This window comes from Polypterus senegalus, chromosome 10 (genome assembly GCF_016835505.1).
Source record: "Polypterus senegalus isolate Bchr_013 chromosome 10, ASM1683550v1, whole genome shotgun sequence".
NCBI classification, from domain to species: domain Eukaryota; kingdom Metazoa; phylum Chordata; class Cladistia; order Polypteriformes; family Polypteridae; genus Polypterus; species Polypterus senegalus.
The window spans coordinates 14,791,742-14,814,528 of record NC_053163.1 but is presented as its reverse complement, the minus strand read 5'-3'; the positions used below and the strand labels follow the sequence as shown (position 1 = coordinate 14,814,528).

At 40.5% G+C, this 22,787-nt stretch overlaps 1 protein-coding gene and 2 non-coding genes across 3 annotated transcripts; all 3 read right to left on the bottom strand.

Moving 5' to 3' along the window:
* Nucleotides 1–539: 539 nt before the first annotated feature.
* rpl3 (ribosomal protein L3) lies at nucleotides 540–11,675 on the bottom strand. The gene is made up of 10 exons (XM_039765287.1): nucleotides 11,609–11,675; nucleotides 9,712–9,904; nucleotides 8,893–9,061; nucleotides 8,172–8,307; nucleotides 7,793–7,979; nucleotides 5,993–6,153; nucleotides 3,828–3,929; nucleotides 2,583–2,678; nucleotides 2,243–2,362; nucleotides 540–669 (listed from the first exon to the last, which is right to left on the bottom strand). The coding sequence occupies exons 1-10, from the start codon at nucleotides 11,609–11,611 to the stop codon at nucleotides 625–627; spliced, it is 1,212 nt and encodes a 403-aa protein (XP_039621221.1). The 5' UTR covers nucleotides 11,612–11,675; the 3' UTR covers nucleotides 540–624.
* Nucleotides 3,676–3,771, bottom strand: LOC120538432. Its single transcript, XR_005635473.1, has one exon. It is a non-coding gene; the product is annotated as a small nucleolar RNA U83B (small nucleolar RNA).
* Nucleotides 4,802–4,896, bottom strand: LOC120538430. The gene has a single exon (XR_005635472.1). It is a non-coding gene; the product is annotated as a small nucleolar RNA U83B (small nucleolar RNA).
* Nucleotides 11,676–22,787: the final 11,112 nt, after the last annotated feature.

The window sequence follows — 22,787 nt, the reverse complement described above, 5'->3', positions numbered from 1 at the left end:
CCCAGCCTGGTGCAGGTCTACAATTTTGTTTCTGGTGTCCTTTGACAGCTCTTTGGTCTTGGCCATAGTGGAGTTTGGAGTGTGACTGTTTGAGGTTGTGGACAGGTGTCTTTTATATTGAGGACGAGTGCCATTAATACAGGTAACGAGTGGAGGACAGAGGAGCCTCTTACAGAAGAAGTTACAGGTCTGTGAGAGCCAGAAATCTTGCTTGTTTGTAGGTGACCAAATACTTATTTTCCACCATAATTTGCAAATAAATTCTTTAAAAATCAGACAATGTGATTTTCTGTTTTTTCTTTTTCTCATTTTGTCTCTCATAGTTGAGGTATACCTATGATAAAATTACAGGCCTCTCTCATCTTTAAGTGGGAGAACTTGCACAATTGGTGGCTGACTAAATACTTTTTTGCCCCACTGTATATATCTATATGCAAAATGGGGGAAGAAAACATTTTCTGACTTGAATCAGATGGCTTTTAATAGGGAGTGGGAACATGTCAAATTTGTTAGATGAGTTGAGGTAAAAGATAAACATATTTGTTTTGGAGTATTTTTATTGTTAAATTCTGAGTAGCAGAAGACAGAAAAAAAATCGAGCACCACTCCAGCCAATCATCAGCTCTAAGCCGTCTCCTCTTTGGCAATACGGTCTTTCTTGAGTGGTCCCTGTAGACAAAAAGAAATAGGTCAGATGCTTCAAAGTGTTCAGCTTTTATCAGTGCAGATTCAAAACTGCTCAACATACAACAATCAAATCTATCATTACAAATGAGCACAAAGTCTCCAAAAATTACACACAACTGTACACAAATTCACAGATAAAGATTCATGAATCAACTAAATGTGACAGTGGAGAGGTGGGGGCTGGCTGTGTAACTGTACCTATATAATGCCTCAGCAAGAAGTACTGTAATTCAAACTGGAAAAAAAATGCAAGTGTTCTTATCAACAAAATCCTGCTTAATAAAAAGATAGAGTGGGTGCATCTCCATCCAGATGCTACATATCTATCATTCCAAAAGCTGCTGCTATGACAAACATTTTGTAATGAAACGCGTTGCATTTGTCATTCCAATAGCTGGCGCATCAAACATTAACACTGCTTTTATGAACACCATTCCAAATGGCATACAACAGAGACATGTACACTGCATAATAAATACCCTGCAAATGTTAACACTGAGGTCTATGCCAGTTAAGATTTCAACCCGCCTTAGACTGGTAGCACATTTAGTACTCGCATAAATCCGCCATGTGAGATAAACACTCAAAAGAAATGTAAATTGCCACTACCTGTATTGTCTAATCAGCAAAACATTAATTCAAGGTGTTACTAGTTGAGCTTCTGGTGCCAATATTGAAGGGGCCAGAAGTAATAAAATGCATTACCACATTTGGTTATTTGTTGCTGCTTGGTTTTGACAAGCACACTCACAGATTTTGCAGACAAGGAAGACAGAAGTTTCAAGGTAAAGTAGTTTTACTGAGTAATCATAGCGTCAGAGTGAAACGTGTTGCATTTTATAGAAAATGTAAGGTTAAGAATTTCACTGGGCATGTGACAATAAGACTATAAATCTATAAAGGTGCTGCAGTGTTTTCCATGTCTCAGGACTCAGAGTGGCAGCACACCGAAACACATCTAAAAGCTTTGATCAGTTATCAAATGACTCTCTATATCAAGGCACTTGACCACACACCTTAAGAAATGAGCAATGCACTTTGATGCCGCAGCAGAGTCAAACAGAAGTTTCAAAAACAGTGATGAAGGAATAAACTAAACAAAAATATCTTGGCAGATGGTAAATGCACCTTTGTTGCCTTTGCCTACTGAGCAGAAAAGGCCAATGTGACTGGGGCAAGCAGCAGCTTGGCATCCTATTTTTAAATGCTGCTGCTGACTCACCAGAATTGCCTGGGACTTGCCCTCAGGAAAGGCTGCTAAGCTGGAATCAAACTGAAGTTTCCCTCCCTCCAGGCACATGTCAAAATAGACTGTTGCTATTCCTGAAGATGTGGGCCTGCTTACCAGGATTACTGGAGCTTCTAAATTTACATTTCTTATACAAACAGAAACAGATTTGAAGGTGGGAGGGAGAGGAATCTTGAGAAGCATCTTTATTCCTACTTCTTCACGTTCAAATAAAGATGCTACTCAAGAGCTATCAAACTGTACCATGTTTTCATGTGCATGCCAAAATAAACCATTACAGAGGATGATAACAATAAGGATTCTCACCATGAATGCTTTCTTTTCTTCAATAGTCTGGAAGCGACCGTGTCCAAACTTGGAGGTGGTATCAATGAATTTCAGGTCAATCTTTTCCATTGCACGACGACTTGTCTGCACCAGTAAGGACTGGATAAGGGAAAAAAAAAAGTCTTATTAGGGGCTGGTATTTTGTATTTACAATACACAGGATTCGTGGCTGACACTTATTGTACCTTTTAAAATGGCTGTAAATGAGAAACAGTCTTGTCAAAATTTAATAATTCATAATGAGTATTGAACAGGTTATTGATATTCCAGTGGCTAAACCTACCTAAACAGGACCTTAATTAGAAGTGTATCTGATTACCTTGCGCAGAGTCAGCACCCTTTTCTTGGTACCAACAACACAGCCCTTCAGCATGACAAAGTCATTCTTCACCTCACCATAGTGCACAAAGCCACCCTAAGACAAAAATAAATTAATGTTAAGAGCTGGATAACAAATTGCCAAACATACTAGAATATAAACTAGTCAAGCATGCAGAATGTGTTCTTTACAACAAAATGATTATTATTTTTAAGGTTATCATAAGCAGTGGTAATTCCGAGTAACAGAAAGTTACAAGCAACTTTAAACAGCTGCAATGGAATACAAATTCATTTCAGTTCTCATGGTGGTTAGTTTGTTGGGTTTTTTTGTATCCTCTATTTCAAGTGCTATTTAGAAACAAAATGACAACCTAAACTACTAATTTAATGATTCGGTTTGGACTAGTTAATTAGATCAAGCACTAATATACTTCTCTATAACCTTATCTTTAATCTTGAACATGCAAAAGCCAGAGAATTCCAACATTACTATGTTAGACATGTAAAAACACATTTTGCTAGTTAGTGAGTCTTTCTAACATGTTAGGCCTGATCCAGAACCAGCAGTGGTAAGCAATACAAGAGACCCAGTAAAACCAACAATGTTCTTTTTGTAATGTGTGTACAACAAAAGGCAGAATGCAGTTGCCATATGGTTATGCAATGTCTACAGACAAAAACTAAATTGAATTCTGTAATTAAGCAGCTTTAGGTCTAAATAACTTTGTAGAGTGCATTATGAATTCTATCCCCATCATTGCTTTCTTTGTAAAGCAGTAAACTCATTAGAAAGTGTTAAAAATATACAGAATGGAAAGTCAGAGTTTGTTGTTTTGTAAGACAACAAGCCCCCCAAAGTAATGATCACTTTCTTTGGATAGCTTGACACTCATCTTGTGCTTGCACACAATTGACTTACACACAACCATCAAAATGCAAAGACAGAAGTATGTACAATTTGGTACAATTCTGCTTAACACTATGTTTCAGATATAGCATTACATCTGCCTGAAGGCTAAACTATAATACATCCATCCTGGATGTTGTGCCTTTTAACATTCTATCCACAACAACTAATATTTTAGGCCAAACTGTTTCTCAGAAGGAAGGCAGCATGGAATATTTCCTCATGCATTATCAGGCACCACTAAAAGGTGCAACATTCCTTTGCCTCATCATAGAAACAACAATTTAAAAAAAAAAAACTATCAATGCTTTTTTTCCCTCCACCTCAGAAACTTACCAATGGGTTGATGCTTTTGTTTGAAAGATCATATTCAGTAGAGGCATTATTCTTCACCAGCTTTCCATCCTTGGTATGATACCCTGCACCAATTTTGTAAATCTAAAGGGTGGGGAGGGGAACAAAAAAAAAAAAAATACTGTGTTTCATAGCAAAGATGATTTGTGTGATCTATGGGTAAAATAGCAAGTTACTGGCTAATATGCGGCAGTTAGCCAAGTGTCCAGGACCTATACACACTGAAACAGAACAGCAGAACACAAGGCTTATTTCTAACTGGGAGACCCAGGAGATCCAAACATTTAAAAAAAGGATTTAAACACAGCATCGAATAAATTCCTTCATACCTACCCATTTACGTTACACATCCCTAATCTAAGCTAACCTTTTTCCACTGTTAATGCCCAGATGTTAAGTGGACAACCTTGTGCTAAATCTTCCGTCTTTGTGTAAAAGGAATGAAGCTCAAAAAACAAATTTCCTAAAACATGAAAATTTGCCTTTAGACCACTTCAAAGTGTCATCTTACCTCAATATTGTAGTTATTTTTTAGATGTTTTAAACTGCATTTGCAGAAGTTTTAAAAGCACACAGCATTTACTCTGCTTTCAGAATACTTGTGTAACTCAAGATGTTTTGGTAATATAGAAGCTGAAACAAAACAGTTTAAGCTCACAGGGTTCCCCTTGCAGAAAAACTAAATACACTAACAGTGTTTCCACTCTTTTCAGGGTATATCTGGCAGGTTTCAACTCCTCGTATCATAAAACAATGTTGGACAATTCTTCCTCACTACCTAGTTCTCCAGCAGACCTACAAGAAATTGATGAAAATGGCCAAATCTCCACCCCCCCATGGAATTAATAAAGTTTACCTAATATGTTCAATATGAAACATTGAGCATCAAGAAATGTACATCTATAAAAGACTGCTGACAAATGAGAAATTCAAAATACTATAGAAGAAAGAAGCAGTAGTTTCTCAGAAGGAAGGCAGCATGGAATGACTCATCAGACTGATCAGGCGCCATTGCCTGGCGCATCATTCCATTGAATCATCACAGAAACCACTCTCCCCATATCAGTCTTTCAAACCCTACCACTAGCCTTCCAACCAAAGGTCTTTTTACTCATCCACTAACATTCGACTTTGAGGAAAGGGAGAATACTCTATGCAAAGTAAACCCTTCTTAGTTTTATGTTAATTAAACCAAGCCTTTTTTGAAGGGTTCGGTCTAACTACAAATGTGTACAGCTACTTTAACTAGAGTGGAAGCTTTACACTACTAGTACATCAATGATTACTTCATAATGTGATAACTAAACTGCCTAGTTCATTTAAGGATTCAGGTATTTTTTCACTCTGCTATAATTTAAAGAGCAACAACAAAAAAAAAAAAAACAGTCAAGCATACTTATTATAATCTCACAAACCGCTGTACTTTCCAACTACCTATCTGAAAAACTGGCTCTGTAATATGTCTCTTTATAGCTTACTAATTATAAAAATAACTAGAAAAGGCACAAGTGAAAGTCAAGTATACTACACAGAAAAACACACTACGGATACAAATTCAATAGGCTATAAATGGAATAATGGCTTAAATACCACTTCAAATCGAGTGTTGGAATTACTTTTGATAAATAATACTATATAAAAATATGACACAAATATAGTAATTATATATACATACACACACTGTATTATATGAATATACTAATAAAATATAAGAGCCAAAATATTAAATTTTTGAGCACACCTTTTACTTCCACTACGCCAGCACGATGTTTAGTCAGGTATATTTCAATACAAGTGATGCTTTGCCACAGAGTGTAATGTCTCTTTTGGTTGAGTCCAGCTTTATTCCCTCACTAAATTGCCATATACTGTATGTAGGAGGAACTTTTTTTTTTTTTAATATAAATACTCTCTCATAAAATTAAACAAAGTGCTCCATAAAAAAAACGGAAATGCCATCAACCCCCCAAAAATGGACTCTTCCAGAAATATGAAAATAGCCATTATTAAAACTGCGTGTAAACAGATTAGACAAATGTATACTGAAAAGTATTTGCAACCAAAATTTGCTTGGTTCTCTCAAAAGAAAAATTAACTCATGTGAAAGGGTACCAGGTAGGCTCCCACCGTTCTTCTCTGGTACTTACCTTCTTGTTGATCTCTGTGCGGTGATGGTATCCCTTCTGACCGGCACGGGCCACTGAGAAAGCCACACGAGCAGGATGCCAGGCTCCTATGCAAGCCACTTTCCTCAAGCCTCTGTGAGTCTTGCGGGGCAGCTTCTTGGTGTGCCAACGGCTAGTGACACCTGAGGGAGAATTTGCAAACTATCAGCTGTTTGGTTATATCATATCGCGTTATGCAGCATCTATGGCCGTAATTAATGCATTACATATGGGCAAAGTGGAGTGGTCTAATTTAGTCCAAGGGCAAGGGTGCTCACAATCAAAATCTGAAAGTTCTACACTAACAAGTAAAAATAAGAATTAGGGTAGATAAGTATAAAGTCATCAACAAAAATGATAAATATGTACATTTTTTGTGCTCTGTTACCTTTTATTTAAATGCCACGAGACTTGCATGGCTCTCTTGATCAATTAGAACAGCCTAATCATCTGCCTTAATTACAAAGGGAAATATTTTTACTTATTTTATTAAATTTAAAAATCTTACCAAAACTTTCTCTATTAAAATACCAAGTCTGAATACCTGGAAGCTAGCTGGTAAACACCTACACAAGATGAAGGAAGTAAAGCTTATCTGCAAAAAGATTACATGAAAGAACTTTGATCTTGAGAAATTCATAGCGTGGTACGTTTAGAAAAACAAGGATGGTGCATTTATATTTTTTAAATTTTTAAAAAGCAACTCTCGTTCATATATACTCAATCCTCGACATTTGTGTGTTCAACCATTCATACAATATAATTTTTATTTTCGTATTGGGAACCATGCAGATTCAGATTTTGAGGCTGTGCGGAGCAGAAAAAAAACAAACAATGATTCGGGGTGCGGCTAGTATCCTGCTAGGGCGCTTCACTGGGTTTGTTCACCTTACCGTTGTAAAGTATACAGCTCCCCATGTGTTTGTTGCAGAAAAGGGTGTTTTGAGAAAGATTAACTTTTGGTGGTTGTGGAAGTTTAACCCCCTATTTCCCGTAAGTTCAACGAGTTAACTCTCATGCCGTGTTCTATTAACATTACCACCACAGACATTAACGACTGATGGTATATAGTATTGTGAGGAAATCTCCTATGTACATTGCAAATGCCATTTAGAGTAAGTCGTATCAAAATCATTGGCACTTAACAGGGCACTATAATTTTAATAAATTATTGGGCAGCACACTAGTTTTTACCGCTGCACCCCAATTCTAGAGTTAAGCATTCAAATGCTAGCCCTTATATACTGCTTGTGAGGAAGCCTGTGCCCTCTCCTTAACTTTATGCAAGTTTTGTTAGGAAGCACAGTCCTTTTCCCATAACAAGCAGCTCTTGTTTATTTATGACTAAAATGCCTGATACAAGTGAGTTTTGGAAGTGTGAATGAGTCAGCCTTGCAACCAACTGGTATCCTGTTCATAACTGGTTTCCAATTCACTCAATGAGCCCTGAACAGACCTCTATTAGAACATGCTTGGAGGAATAAAAAAAAACATTTCTTTTACATACCAGAGCTTACAAATATTATTCACTATCCTTACTAGATATATTCTGTACAGGTCCTTTACATATACATATATAGAGGTCAAAACGTTAGTTTTTCAATTTAAATTTTGCAGTTACAGATTTCTTCTGAATGGGAGCAAAATAACCATTTCAAGAGATACGGTCTAGTTTTCAAGGTCATGTCAGTAGCAATTGATAGAAATTCGACTACCGAAAGCAACCTTACAAATGATCAAAGTTACTGCAACACACTTCAGGCAAACATCATATATACTCACCTTTGTATCCTTTGCCCTTGGTGACCCCAATAACATCAATCATCTCATCTTGCCCAAAGACAGTAGAGATAGCCACAGACTGCTCTAGCTTCTCACGGGCCCAGTCCACTTTTTCAGCTATGGTGCCACCATTTACTTGAATCTCCATCAGATGTGATTTCTTTTGGCGGAGTGGCAACAGACGCATCTACAAAAGCAAGCAACGAGTTAACTTGCCAATATGGTACAAGTGCTACCCCAATAATTGGACACAAACAACTGGTCATGTGAACTTTAAAGAAAAAGTCAAATATTCTGAAAGCTACCATTACAACAAAAAGTTTCCTATTTGGAGAACAAAAAAAAAAAAAAAAAAGTTATGCCAATGTAAGTTACTAACCTGTGTGTGGGCAATAACCCTGATGACCTGGCAATACTTCTTAATAGAGGCAAAGTCCTTCTCCAGCTGCTTCTTGCCCTCCTCATCCTGCCACTTTTTGCAATACTTGGTGAAAGCCTTCTTCTTGGACTTGTACCTTCAGGATGGCCAGTAGACAATGAACAAAAAGAAAGAGGGAAGGGAAGGACCGACCAGCATGAGCCTTCGTTACACACTGCCAGTAAAGCAGGGCAAGAGGAAGGGTTCATGGAGAGCAAAAAAGGCCGAATCCTTTAGGTGAACTGGCTCATAGCACGGCTTCTAAGGAGCCCTTTCCACCGGCTAGCGGAGCCTGGAGCTCATCTGAGAGCAGCATGGAGTAAGCTGCTCCCGAGCGGAGCTGCCACAAAGAGGGCACCCAACAATTAGTAACAGGTAATGAATGACAAATTAAAAAACATTAAGGTGAAGAGGCTCCATTCACTCTGCCAAGGCCTCAGTACATTTACAAGTACAAACCTAAACAATTATTGGCTTTCATGATCGAAGCACTGATTAGCAAACAACAAAAAATAAATTACTAATTACAAAAGTATATATTATATATACACATGCATATACATTTACATAATACACATACACAATCTACAACACCAACGATATGCATCACTCCATCTACTGAGGCCTTCTGGATTTTTCTATTCTAATCATCTCTAGCCAGCTAGCAAGAGTTTGAACTCACCAGTTCTTGTAAAAGCGACGCTTGCACTCATCACTAATGTGCTCAGCAAAGATGGTCTTGAAACTGCGTAGACCACGAGGGGTTTCCACATATCCTGTTAGTCCCACAATTACCATGGGAGGAGTCTCTACAACTGTCACTGCTTCAACTACCTCCTTTTTATTCACCTCTGAAAAAGAAAAAAAAAGTCAAAAATGCAACTATACCTCAGAACAATAAAGTTAAAACTGTTAGCATTTCAGTGCACCTTTACTTCACTAAATGCTGCTATAGATTAAGACAGCAAAAGGACAAAGAAAGAAAACTACAATCAGCACTCGACATTCAGCAAAGACATCTAAAAGGATGTTCTATTAAGTCCGCCCGTCGAGATGATATCATCACATGTAGTATTAACAGTCATTAGCCATATATTGCATTTCATCGTTGCAACAGTCGATAGCTAGAGAGCAAGTCTGTCCTCCAAAAAGTGAATGCGAGGACACTGCCTATGCCCTAAACAGGAGTTTGTGGGAAATGTTAATGTAGGTAAGTTGTACCTTTGTGTTTACCCTTAAACATGGCTAGTACATATTACACTATAAACATTCGTGTACAGCCATTCATTCAAACAGAAATCTGTGTTGTGGTTATATTGGCTGATATTAAACCTGGCTTGTCAAAAAATGTAAAAATGAAGGCTTGCATGTACGAGTTCCACCTTTGTGGACTTGCGGTCAGCCTAGCCAGGACCTAATTTTGCAGGATCAAGTCATTACATAAAACATTTCTCAACTCTGACCTTCAAGCAGTGGAACAACTCGTCTTCATCAAACTTACTTGAGCCAGGTCTGTCGACTTCACGCACAACGTGTGTCATTCCTGCTTTGTAACCCAAAAAGGCAGTCAGGTGAATGGGCTTGCTGGGGTCATCCTTTGGGAAGCTCTTGACCTTTCCACGATGACGCCTACTCCTCTTGCGGGGCAAGAAGCCCAAAGAGCCATGTCGGGGAGCTGAAAATTTACGGTGCGACTGTTGGAGAATAGAAAAAGTTAGAAAACGATTCACAAGTCTAACGTTCGCCACAGTGCTTTAAAAATTGGGGGTAGGCCGTTTTCCATTTTAAATCTCCATGGGTATCTTGTACATTTTCTCACAAGAAAATTCAAATGAGCCAAATTGTACATTAAGACTACAGTCAGTACTCGACTATCAGCAGAGACCACCAAAGGCGGCCTACTCTGTCCGCCCGTCGAGAATCTCATCATGTGTAGCCATGAGCCGTACACTAATGTACAATTTTATCACAAACTGACAAGGCTGCCAGGCTTCATAACCTCTTTACCTGATACTTCTCCGATATCAGGTATTCACAAAAAGTGCGAAATGGCTACTAACAATTGAGTGTGTTTAACAAGGCAAGCACCTCGGTTAAGACAGTTTCTGTGGATAACAGAGTTATAAAAGCGCATGTAAAAACTTACTCAAAGCAAAACAACCAAAATCATACTATGCTTGTTTTAACTAAACAGATTTTTTGTTACTTCAAGAGATGAAGAAGGCTGACAAATTAGGTACAATATGCATTGAGACATTAAAACTCACCATGTGAAAATTAACAAAACTACACTCATGGTGAGAAACCCAAAATGCATCAATAAATACTTTTATCAATAAAGGCGAGGAGCAAAAATTTGCAGTCAAGTAGCTAAAACCACACACAAAAAAAGCACAACATGTTATAGAATAGCAAGTTATTATATTGGATATTTTACGCCTCACCAAATATGCTTCACATTTACACGTCATTCACCTAATAAATGTAGAAGCAATTCACAGCCGTAAATATAAGTAGCAAGTCTTAAACACTCAATACTGCAATTTTATAAGGTGTGAAAATTTTCTAAAAAGAGAAAACGGATGCGTGCAAGTGAACCTATCCATGCCACGGTCCAAAGGTGCCCACTGCAAGGTTAGTTTCCAATCTGTACACGAGGTCGCAACTGATGCCATTCTGTGCACCCCCCAACATGTGCGCCAGAGGTGCTTATTAGTGTCCATCAGCATTTCCCAGCATACACTGCGCGCAACTTTACAAACCATTTACAGTATGGCAAAAGAATATTCACTTTCATTATCCAATTATGTTTATAGCAAACATTCGCCGCTTCAATTACAGACTTACATTTAATATGCGTATTTAAAGCGGGGACCTACACAGAACCATGGTCAGTTGTAAAGACGTCGTCGGGTATATATTGACCACTTCTATAATTATTTAAAGTTATGAACTCATTACTAATATTTAAATACGCCAAGAAACACGTCAGCAGGTGTCCAACAAAGACATTTTAAACTTTTTTTTTTAAAACAAAATGACATCTAATATCGTTGACCCTCAAAATTCCTTATCAAATAGATATTTGAAATAATTTCTGAATCTTGACATTTAAATTTCTTTCTTTCTACAGAACTGTTGGATTCAGTGGCGTCAACATTGCTCTGTACGCCACTTATCGACTGCCGTGAACCTGTGACGGCCTTCCACCACTCACTTCAAGAAAAGGGCTAAAATCTTACATTTATTCTTGCTGAGAAGGCTCAATATACAAAAGTCAAGTTAACACATATCTCTAGATATGTGCAAACTTAGCTGTACGTGAAGCAGAGGAAGGATGGCTGTGATATTTCAACGTTATACCAAACACACCGGCTCCACACTCAATTCTCACTCACCATTTTGTCTCCCCTCCGACCTGAAAGAGAACGGCGTCATGGCGTACGACGCTTTTATATGCACACGTCGCACGTACGTACGTCAAGACTAACGTCCCGCCCTTCACGCTACTGACCAATCAGCCTCTATGAAATCATTGCGCTTCCGATCGGGTATAGAATGAAAAAGGCGTTCGAAGTCGAGTTGGCACCGACATATCCGAATTAATAAATAAGACATCATATCAAAGAAATAATAATCCAATTATTCTGTACGTGTTTATTTGAAATTATTCAGAACTAGGAGAAGGGCAATAACCGAGTCGGGATTAGTCGGCAGAACCCTGGAGCACTGATTTTGATCCATCAGTGAATAACATAAATTAGAGTAAGTGAAAACTGAATGAAAGGATTACTCATTTAGGTAGATAATTAAAAAGAAGAGCTTTTCAAAGCTCATTAGGTGCTTTGCTAGATCATTTTGATCCAGTGTGTACTAGTCCCCAAGCCCCGCAACTCTAAATGGATGGAAGATGATAGGCTACACGAAAATTGAACTCATGATCTAAGACAGCATTTATTACCTGTTATTTCAGTTTTTGGTTATTTTTTATATATATTATTTATGGGTACGGTATTTAGATGAATAAACACATTAATAAATATCACATATTTTAACAATCAGGTCAATATGCAGTCACAGGAACATGGGGGTGTGTTCCTTAACTGTATACAGAGGCTGTATGTAGGCCTATATAGCCAGTCATTACAATGATTTGCTTTGGCATTTATTGCAATCAATCAAGAATAAAAGGAAAAGAGTTGACCATTGCCTTCTACTTTTTGACAGAGTCCTCGCTCACACTGCATGACTTGCAACTGTAAACCTAAAGAGATGACGCTACATACAGGTATATGAGCCTGATACACATTAATTAAGAGAAAAAAGCATCACGGGGGTTGGCATGGAGGCACAAAGGTAATGCTGCTAACTCGTAGTCAGGAGACCAGAGTTCACCTCCTGGGTCCCCCCTATGTGGAGTTTGCATGTTCTCCCTGTGTGTTTGTGTAGGTTTGCTTTGGTTTTCCTCCCACAGTCAAAGATATGCAGATGAGGTGGATTGATGATGCTAAATTGACCCGTGTGCGTGACTGCCCTGTGATGAATTGGCAACCTGGATGGGGATTATTACTGCATTGTACCCGGTGCTTGCTGAGTGAGGTGCCAGTATCCCCATGATCCCCACTACTCAGGCTAAAGCAGGTTTGGAAGATGGATGGATATTTAAAGCGATATTGTTATTTTAGCGTTAGAAGTTGTTTTGTGATTCCTTTGTTAGTTAACTTGCTTCTGTAATAAAAAGCAAAAACATACACACATGCCATAAACTACAAAACATAGAAACTTATAATGTTCAGCTACTAAAAAAGGATATATATATACTGTATATATATATATCATCCATCCATCCATTATCCAACCCGCTATATTCTAACTACAGGGTCATGGGGGTCTGTTGGAGCCAATCCCAGCCATTACAGGGCACAAGGCAGGAAACAAACTCTGGGCAGAGCGCCAGCTAACCGCAGGGCGCACACACACACCAAGCACACACTAGGGACAATTTAGAATCGCCAGTGCACCTAACTTGCATGTCTTTGGACTGTGGGAAAAAACCCATGCAGACACGGGGAGAACATTGAAACTCCACGCAAGGAGGACCCAGGAAGTCTCCTAACTGTGAGGCAGCAGCGCTACCACCGCACCACCATGCTGCCTATATTTATATATGTATGTGTATATATATCCATCCATTTTCTAACCCGCTGAATCCGAATACAGGGTCACGGGGGTCTGCTGGAGCCAATCCCAGCCAACACAGGGCACTAGGCAGGAACCAAACCTGGGCAGGGTGCCAACCCACCGCAGGATAAACACAAACACACCCACACACCAAGCACACACTAGGGCCAATTTGGAATCGCCAATCCACCTAACCTGCATGTCTTTGGATAGTGGGAGGAAACCGGAGCGCCCGGAGGAAACCCACGCAGACACGGGAGAACATGCAAACTCCACGCAGGGAGGACCCGGAAGCGAACCCGGGTCTCCTAACTGCGAGGCAGCAGCGCTACCACTGCGCCACCGTGCCGCCCGTGTATATATATATCTATACTAATAAAAGGCAAAGCCCTCACTGACTGACTGACTCACTCATCACTAATTCTCCAACTTCACTTGTAGGTAGAAGACTGAAATTTGGCAGGCTCATTCCTTACAGCTTACTTACAAACGTTAAGCAGGTTTCATTTCGAAATTCTACACATAACGGTCATAAAGGTTGACAAATTCCGCAATGTTGAACTTTCTTCTTTAAGGCCCCATCTTCACGAAATTTGGTGGGTGGCTTCCCTGCGCTAACCGAAACTGATGTACGTACTTATTTCGGTAGTATGACGCCACTGTCGGCCGCCATATTGAACTTTCCAACATCACTAATTCTCCAACTTCCCGTGTATGTAGAAGGCTGATCCCATCTTCATGAAATTTGGTAGGCAGATTCTCTGTGCTAACCGATGTACGTACTTTCCCCTTGGGATTAATAAAGTATCTATCTATCTATCTACTTATTTCGGTGGTATGACGCCACTGTCAGCCGCCATATTGAACTTTCCAACGTCTCAAATTCTCCAACTTCCTGTGTAGGTAGAAGGCTGAAATTTGGCAGGCTCATTCCTTACAGCTTAGTTACAAAAGTTAAGCAGGTTTCATTTTGAAATTCTACACGCAACGGTCATAACGGTCGACAACGTCCACCATGTTGAACTTTCTTATCTATGGCCCCATCTTCACGAAATTTGGTAGGCAGCTTCCCTGCACTAACCGAAACCAGTGTACGTACTTATTTCGGTGGTATGGCGCCACTTTTGGCCGCCATATTGAACTTTCCAATGGTCTTTGTTACTTATGGGCCCATCTTCAAGAAATTTGGTACGCAGGTTCCCAACGCTAACTGAATCCTACTTACGTACATATACTGTATACGTCCATAGCCTGCAGCTCGGTGGCCATGTGAGGCGGCATGGGGTCCCCCATCCCAACGCCTCCCACGTTGTTGGCTGCATGCCTAAATAAGGCCGTCCGTCGCTCCAGTCTCTACATTCCCTTCCTTGCTTCGCCATGGGATTCACATGTCCCTTCTGATAACTACAACCTTTTTATTTAATCCACGGCTTGTCCGCTGTTTTATTGTTCGTTTATTACGGTTATAGTTATTGTGTAGGTATTTTAGACTTACTTTACATTGTTCAGTTACCCATTTCCTTTATCGTTCCAACCGTACCCCCATTAACATGTCTATCGAGGTGATCACCATCGATCAAAGAACTGTCACTTACCGAGTGGTTTCCATGCCCGGAGATGGCACCTGCCTTTTCCATTCTCTGTGTTACATATTGCACGGCCATATCAGGCTCACTCTTAATATCCGGAGGAATATTGTGTCTTATGTATTGAACGACTGGGACAGGTCCAAGGTGTCAGGCCAGCACCTGAGGGGGGACACGCATGACACTTGTCAGGGGCCCGAGCTAGATAGGGGCCCGCCCTTTAATTGGCGTTTTAAAATATACGCACATATTTGAAATACGAAAGGGGCCTGAACTCTGTCAGCTGCCTGGGGCCCAGAATTTCCTAGGTGCGGGCCTGAAGGTGTGGACTGATGACGGTACAGGAGATAATTATACTACACAGGAGCACTAGAAGAGTGAAATGCTTAAGCCCTTCACCTATGGTTCTGCATGTGAGTTGATGGCTGCCGCTGAATTGTTCGGTTGTTGCTTTCAAGTGTACTGAAATGGCCAAATATTTTACACCTTTTGACAACCGCCAATGCCTCTTAAACATCTTAGATTGACAGGTGACGATTTCAGTAGTGGACACTTTGATGTTTATGAATGTTTAAACTCTCAAAAGCTGGATGTGAAGTTATCGATGAAACCGGTTGTATGCATACAACGCTTGACAGATGCCGAATGTCACTTCAACACAAGTCCTGCAAATACTGTCGTAATTGAAACAAACCATGAAACTCAAACTGATTATGACAGCAGCAATCCAAGCTGTGAGATTTGAGACAAGATTACTGTTCACATGGCCAACTGTACGTTGCATGCTCAAGAGTAAGCTCAGCACACAGCTTGGTCATATTACAACCGGAGGGCCGATCTATATATCTATATATATATATTGTGACAGATTAAGGGTATGCTCGCACCCTTGCACCCTCAGACACCACGTCAGACACCAGGTAAAAGTCCAATAATTATATTTATTATAACAATAATGTGCTCAGCTCTTCTGTCTGGGATCTCCCAGAGTCCTTTATACTCCTTGACCCGGAAGTGTTTGTCCCTCAGTCCATGTGACTTTCTATCACTTCCGGGTCAGGTAAAAACTTCTCTTTTCTTCATCCCAGAAGCACATCATTTCTTCTGTCCATGTGAGTGGGACGTACTTCCGGAGTGTAGGGAAAATAGTCCCTGGGCCTCCCTGCAGCGACTCCTGGCGGCCCCCATGGTATCCAGCAGGGCTGTGCATTAAACACCACTGTCCATAATTCCCTGCTGGCATTTGGGGCACCTCTACGCTGCAAGGAGGGCTCCATCTGGCGGCCTGGAGGTATTGGCCTGGGTACATGGCCGGCCATATCTTACTATATATATATATATATATATATATATATATATATATATATATATATATATATATATTTAAATATATCCCTCAAATATCTTACATATATGTAAAATAATAAATTAAATTTATATAGCATGCAACCTTGGTGTGTTGATCAATATCCAGCTCAAAATCCATTCATTGTGTCAAATTGCAGAAATACACAGACAAAATGGGCATCTCTTGCTCTATTGCCTCAGTTTACCTGTATATTGATCAATTGTTGGTAGCCAGCAGGGGGCACTGCAGCCCCCCAAACTCCCGACACAACGGCACGGACACAAGTTCCACTGTTGTTTTAAAGTTTAATCCCGTGAATACCTTATACACAAAGGTTTCTAAGAACACAAATAAAACTCGCCCCATTCCTTACATCTCTTCCTTACTAGTTATGATAATAATACATTTTATTTATATAGCGCCTTTCACATGCTCATTCCTCCGCTCCTCCAGGCAAGCTTCATCCACCTCCACCCAACTCTGGCTCCCTGTACTGACGCTGGCTGCTCCTTTAATATAAAGTAGGGCTCATTAACCCCTTCAACACCCCCTGGAGGCACCTACAGAACCCAACAGGGCTGATCCAAAGAAAACTATAGTTTCCATCAAGCCCTGTGGGTCTCTTCGTAGAGGTACTGTAAACCTGGGATGCTGCGACCTAGTGTATTGGGGAAGACAATAACCTGAATAAATTTTCATCCCCTGTTGCTTCGGTCATACTGGCCTCCTGGCTGGGTAAGGATCTTGTTTCGGCTCAGGCTGGGATGCCAGTCCCTGCATGACGTCCCACACACCATATTTATTTTATATTGTGCCATTCATAGTATACACTATACTGGACAATGAAGATTTTGCTTCCTGAATGCTTTTGGTTGTATCTAAAGATTTTTGAAGATCAAAAATCACTAACTGTACCATCATGGCCTGTTTTATTGCATTCAGCTACTTTTATCATTTTCCTCTAATAATAGGCATACTGCATGAGAGGAGGCTGAACACATAATAAGGTGTATGATGTGTAGCAAAAAAAAAAATAGTAATAAAGATATGGCTAACGCATTTTCAGATGCAAGTCCAACTGATTTGAAATGTCTGGTTTCCAATTTATAAGGGCTGTCGGCAGGGCGGGGCAGCTCAGACGTCCTCCATGAAACGGTCTGCTAGTCTTCTCCCTGTTTCACATGTGTAGATGGCTGGAAGCTTCCTACAAAGCAGCTCGTAAATAAGATTTTTACACTTGCATGAGGCTCGTTGTTTAATGTTGAACTTACCATAGAGACCAGATACAAGGGAATTGTTGGTGACACATTTTCCAAGTGACACAACGGCTCCTGTTGCAGCTCAAAGTGCCCGGTAGGGAATGTGGCTTTCCTCTGTGAAGAGAGCTGCAGCTGAGAAGTTAGTGTAGGTGAGGTGGCCGACTAAAAGAGATCGAGGCTCCTGGGAAGGATCAGTCTGAAAACTTAGAGATGACTTGTGGGATAGAGATGGAGTGTTAGAGTGGAATAAGAGAGTAGCAGCAGGATGTGGGTTTCATTACTGGGGGTTCCTCTCCGAATGGATGTTCTGGATTGATCAATGGGCCTGCCTACCTCATCAGAAGGGTATACTCCAACAATGAAGAAACTCCAGCTCTTCATCACAGAAGTCAACGTAGTGGTGGCGGAGTCTAAGGAACTGTGAAAGACTTTGAGAGATTTTAGTAGTCCAGGGATGGAAGGAGCTGTGTGGGTCAGTTAGTTGTAATAGAGGAGGCCTGAAGTCCTGGAAAGCTCATCGAAAGCCTGATATCTAAAAATGGTAGAGTGCAGTTTTGCTAGGTTATTTTAGGCCTTTGCTAGGTTATTTTAGAGCTTGTTAGTGCCCCAACTGACTGTTCGGTAGCCAACCCGCACGGCTGGTCCGCCCCCACCTTATGATCTGTGCCCTAGGTGAATGCCTAATTCACCTTAATAGTGGTGCCAGCCCTGGAAACATTGACTTCTTCTTCCTCTTCTTCTTTTAGCTGTTCCCGTTAGGAGTAGCCACATCAGATCATCTCTTTTTTTCCAGATCTTCCTGTCCTCTCCATCTTGCTCTGTTACACCCACCACCTGCATGTCCTCTCTCACCCCATCCATACACCTTCTCTTAGGTCTTCCTCTGTTCCTTTTGCACGACAGCTCTATCCTTAGCCTTTTCCCAATATACCCAGCATCTCTCCTCTGCACATGTCCAAACCAACGCAATCTCGCCTCTCTGACTTTGTTTCCCAACCGTCCAACCTGAGCTGACCCTCTAATGTCCTCATTTCTAATCCTATCCATCCTGGTCACACTCAATGCAAATCTTAACATCTTTAACTCTGCCACCAACAGCTATGTCTTCCGGCTTTCTGGTCAGTGACTGTATACCTGAAATAAAAATGTGCACATGCATTGGAACATTGTAGAAGGAGAACGAGCATCCCGGCTGAGACGGAGGATGACTTATTACCCAGGATGGAGGCCAGTCTGGAGTTAACAAGCAACTGGCCGGTGAGACGGAGGAATAACTTTGAGCCAGTCCGGTATGATATAAGAGATGGACCAGCAGGAGTCAGGAGCTGTTCCACCCTCCATACACCAGCTGGCAGTGGTCCTCATAAAGCAACCCAGTCAGGACACTCTCAGGGGTGCTTGGGAGATGGAGTCTGGAAATGCAGCCCATTTGAGGTCCCTACATACCATTAGGGGATATTGTTGGTGGAAGATCTCTGTACTTTCTGTATTACCTAGAACAAGGGTCCTCAATCACAGTCCTGGAGGGCCACAGTGGCTGCAGATTTTTGTTCTAACCCGGGTGCTTAATTAGAAAGCACTTTTTGGCAATAGTTTAATTTCTTGGCTTGTCAGTGCTTAATCTCTGCCATGTCTGGCCATTCTCATATCCTGGATTTTCTTCCCATTTCTAAGGATATCCTCCAAAATGGAGAAGTAATTCTCAGTCCTTCACTTTTTTCTCTTCACTTTCCTTCCAAGTATTTAATTAAACCCAATAGTGCGTGATAAATACACACGGGTGTAAATGGAGAAATGCTGGTCTCTTTTGTCATTTGAATGTTATTGCTAAATAGGAGCAATGAAAAACCAAGCATACAGCTGTTTAAGACTAAAATAAGCAATAAGGGTTCAAAATCTTAACAAGCGAACAACTAAAGTGAAGCAGAAGTGTTACTTGAGCAATAAGTGCTTTTTATTAAGCAAATGAGTTGGAGCAAAAACCTGCAGCCACTGCGGCCCTCCAGGACCGTGATTGAGGACCCCTGACCAAGAAGTTCATGGGGTGACACCAGAAGCATTGCTGGGTCTGGCTTGAAAGGAGCCCGCCGCCTCACAGTGGGGAGTCAGAGTCGGGAGGCAGTAGGCAACACTGAACTGAAGACGAGAGGAGGATGAATTGTGTATTTATTGTAAAATTGTGGCTGATTTCTGCAATAGTAATTGTGAAGCGGTGTATTGGAGAAATAGATGTCTTTTATTTGATTCCAATAACATGTTGGGTGTTACTGTGTCTTGAATTTGGGGCTCAGTGGCACCCCTTGTGGTCATATCATTCAATTTCTCATGTTTGGAATTGTATGAAGCACATGGTCTATTGTAGAAGCCCCCCCAAGTCTTCAATTAATCTCTGACTTACAATCTTCACATCTGTCACATTTGACTGAAAGTTCTAGGGAAAAACAAATGTAACTGATCATCACAAAAACACAAGAGATTTACTGTACTTAAGGATTTGGTTATCGGAATTTGAAAAGGCTGATAAACAAAAGGTGACTACGGTCTGTCGGACTAATTTTGGCTTAGTTTACAGCGCCTTTATCTCCATTGCACTTTACAAGGTTTGTTGTCCCAAATGTCATCCAAGTTATTAAGGTTTCTGCTTTAAGTATATGCCCTGGTAATTTGTTGCAGATTCGCATGAGCATTTGATGTTTCCATCACCACTGTCACATGCACTCTTTAAACTCAAGGTGTCAGAATGGTACTTCAGAGTGGTGCCATAGAGGAACCATTTTGGTTCCCAAAAAACCCATCTGCATGACGGTTCCAGAAAGAATCTCTGTGTATATAGCTCCATAACAGACTCCACAGAGTAAATAACCATGATGGTAACATGCAGGATTTGTGAAAGATCAGTGACTCATGGTTTTATGTACAGTAGGCTAAATCCAGATCTTCTTATTCTGTTATTGTCCAGCAAAGGTAGCCTACCATACATTAATGATTTTGTTTTGGTGTTTTTCTGCATATTAGGAAATTTTTCAAAGCACACAAAAACAACTTTATATGCAGAGAACCCTCCCCAGCATGAAATGGCGCTTTGTCAAGCAATGGTTCTACAAAACAGCCCCCAAGCCGGTAACAAACCACGTAGGATCGTTAAAGAACCAGAAATTTGGTTCAGAGTGTGACCTGACGTTGAAATCTCTGGATTCATCTTTTCTCAGATAAAACTGTCAGAGAAACGTTAACTCGAATCAGTTGCAAAATTAAATGTTACAGGCGCAGGCATTACACGTGCAGGGAAAAAAAGTTTGCCCCAAGCCTGCTACGTTTTCTTTCACGCATCCTCCAAAAGATCAAATACCATTTTATAAAATTAGCCTTAAGCGGCTAGCTTCACGCATCGGAATGCTATTTTTGGGGACTGCAATTCCAAATAATCAAGACTGGTTGATTATCGTCTTTCCTTAACAGTGAAATGTTTCTCAGAGTGTAGGTGCGACATACTGCAGTGATTTTCCCGGATTGTTGATGGTTGCGGGTCAGCTTGTCCAGATGTTCTCCGTCACAGCCAATCAAAATGCACCTCTGATCTCGGAAGTATAGACAGCGCGACAGCTGTGGCTCATTTTGAAGTTGCCATGGTGACGACGTCGCCGCCGGTTGCGCCCTGATGCTTACGAATGGAGGAGGCGCACAGGTAGGACAGGTCACGTGCCCTAACTACAGCGTGACGCGTCAGGTTGTTATGCCCACCACGCCGTTTGCCGGTGACCTCGTCCAAATCCCATTTCAGCGCACAAACCAAGGGTCGGCTACGTTTCAGTGCTTTCTAAGTATACGTGCCCTGCTCTGCTCTGCTGCACTCCGAACCCCTTGCAACTCCAATTACAAATAAAAGTGATTCATTATGAAAAAAATATTCCAAACATGGCGCATTTACCTTGCAGTGAGGGGCTGTTCAAGCACATTTACATACCATATTTCAGGATGATAGCGCCGAGGTTACGCTTCACGAATCTTGGGCTCATCGTCTATGGGGAGTTAAGATAATTTGTCCGTGTTCGCGTTGGTTTTCATCTTCATTCAAGAAATAAAACATAATTGGCCCACAGTGTTCGTAAAACAGCATTTACGTGTTATTAAAAAAAATGCTCAAATTAAAACCGTTATGCATATATGCCGAACATGCTTAGCCGCCGTGAATGAGCTGCTGTATCCATGAAGGTGCCTTTGGAGCAACCGGTAATTTTTCAAAATGGGGCGAAAGAAACGATGAAAACAAAGGAAGCGATTGTCCCAGAACAGCAATTCCGAAAATCAAGAACTCAAGGTAGGGTTTACAACTGGATCCATCTTGCCCAGCTCCACTGGGCTGCAAAGAGTGGAAGAAAGCTATTCTCTAACATCTGATAATATTTTGTTACTTAAAATGAACTTATTATTGTTGTAAATTTTGTCAGCTGATAAAATGCAGGCTGTGTGTCCCTCGCGATTTGGAAAGAAAATTGAAATGCAAGAATCGGGTGTATTGAATTAGGCAGGTAACGCAATTTGTGACAACATGGTCAATAAAAGGTAATCACATGAAAAAGAGCAATTGAGTCATTACATTTTGAAAAACTGCAACAGTTCATAAGCTGGTTGATTGATTGATTGATTGATTGATTAGCGATTAAAACCCTCTTAAAAGAGACATTTTCAATTCAATGAGTTATTTTAAAATGTATCGTCTGGAAAAGTCCAACTTTGAAATATACGCAGCCATAAAAATAAGGTATTTTCTTAAATGAAACATGCAAAAGTCAAATGAAAAATTACTTTTATTGAAATTGAATTAAACGCTGCGTGATGTAGCATGGTAACTCGCATTGAGGTTCAGTATCAAATATTGTGTTCTGCTTTACAGTTATTTTACAAGATGCATTTAGAACATTGGCTGCTTTTTGCATTACAATTATCACTAATTTGACACTGTTTTCAGAATTAGGATGACAGACAAAGCCATGCTCTGAATAATATCATTGTTGCAACAATGATACCCTTTCACTAGAAACCCTTATAGTGGGGAACTACATAACGTATATTGAAAATAGATCAAATAAAGCTAATTAAATAAATAAAGTCAGTCCAGTGTTTTGGGAAAAGGCACACCGCACGGGCAGGGGGCTGGCTATGCCCCTTTACAGGGTGGGTTAATTGGCAGTTCTAAACTGTT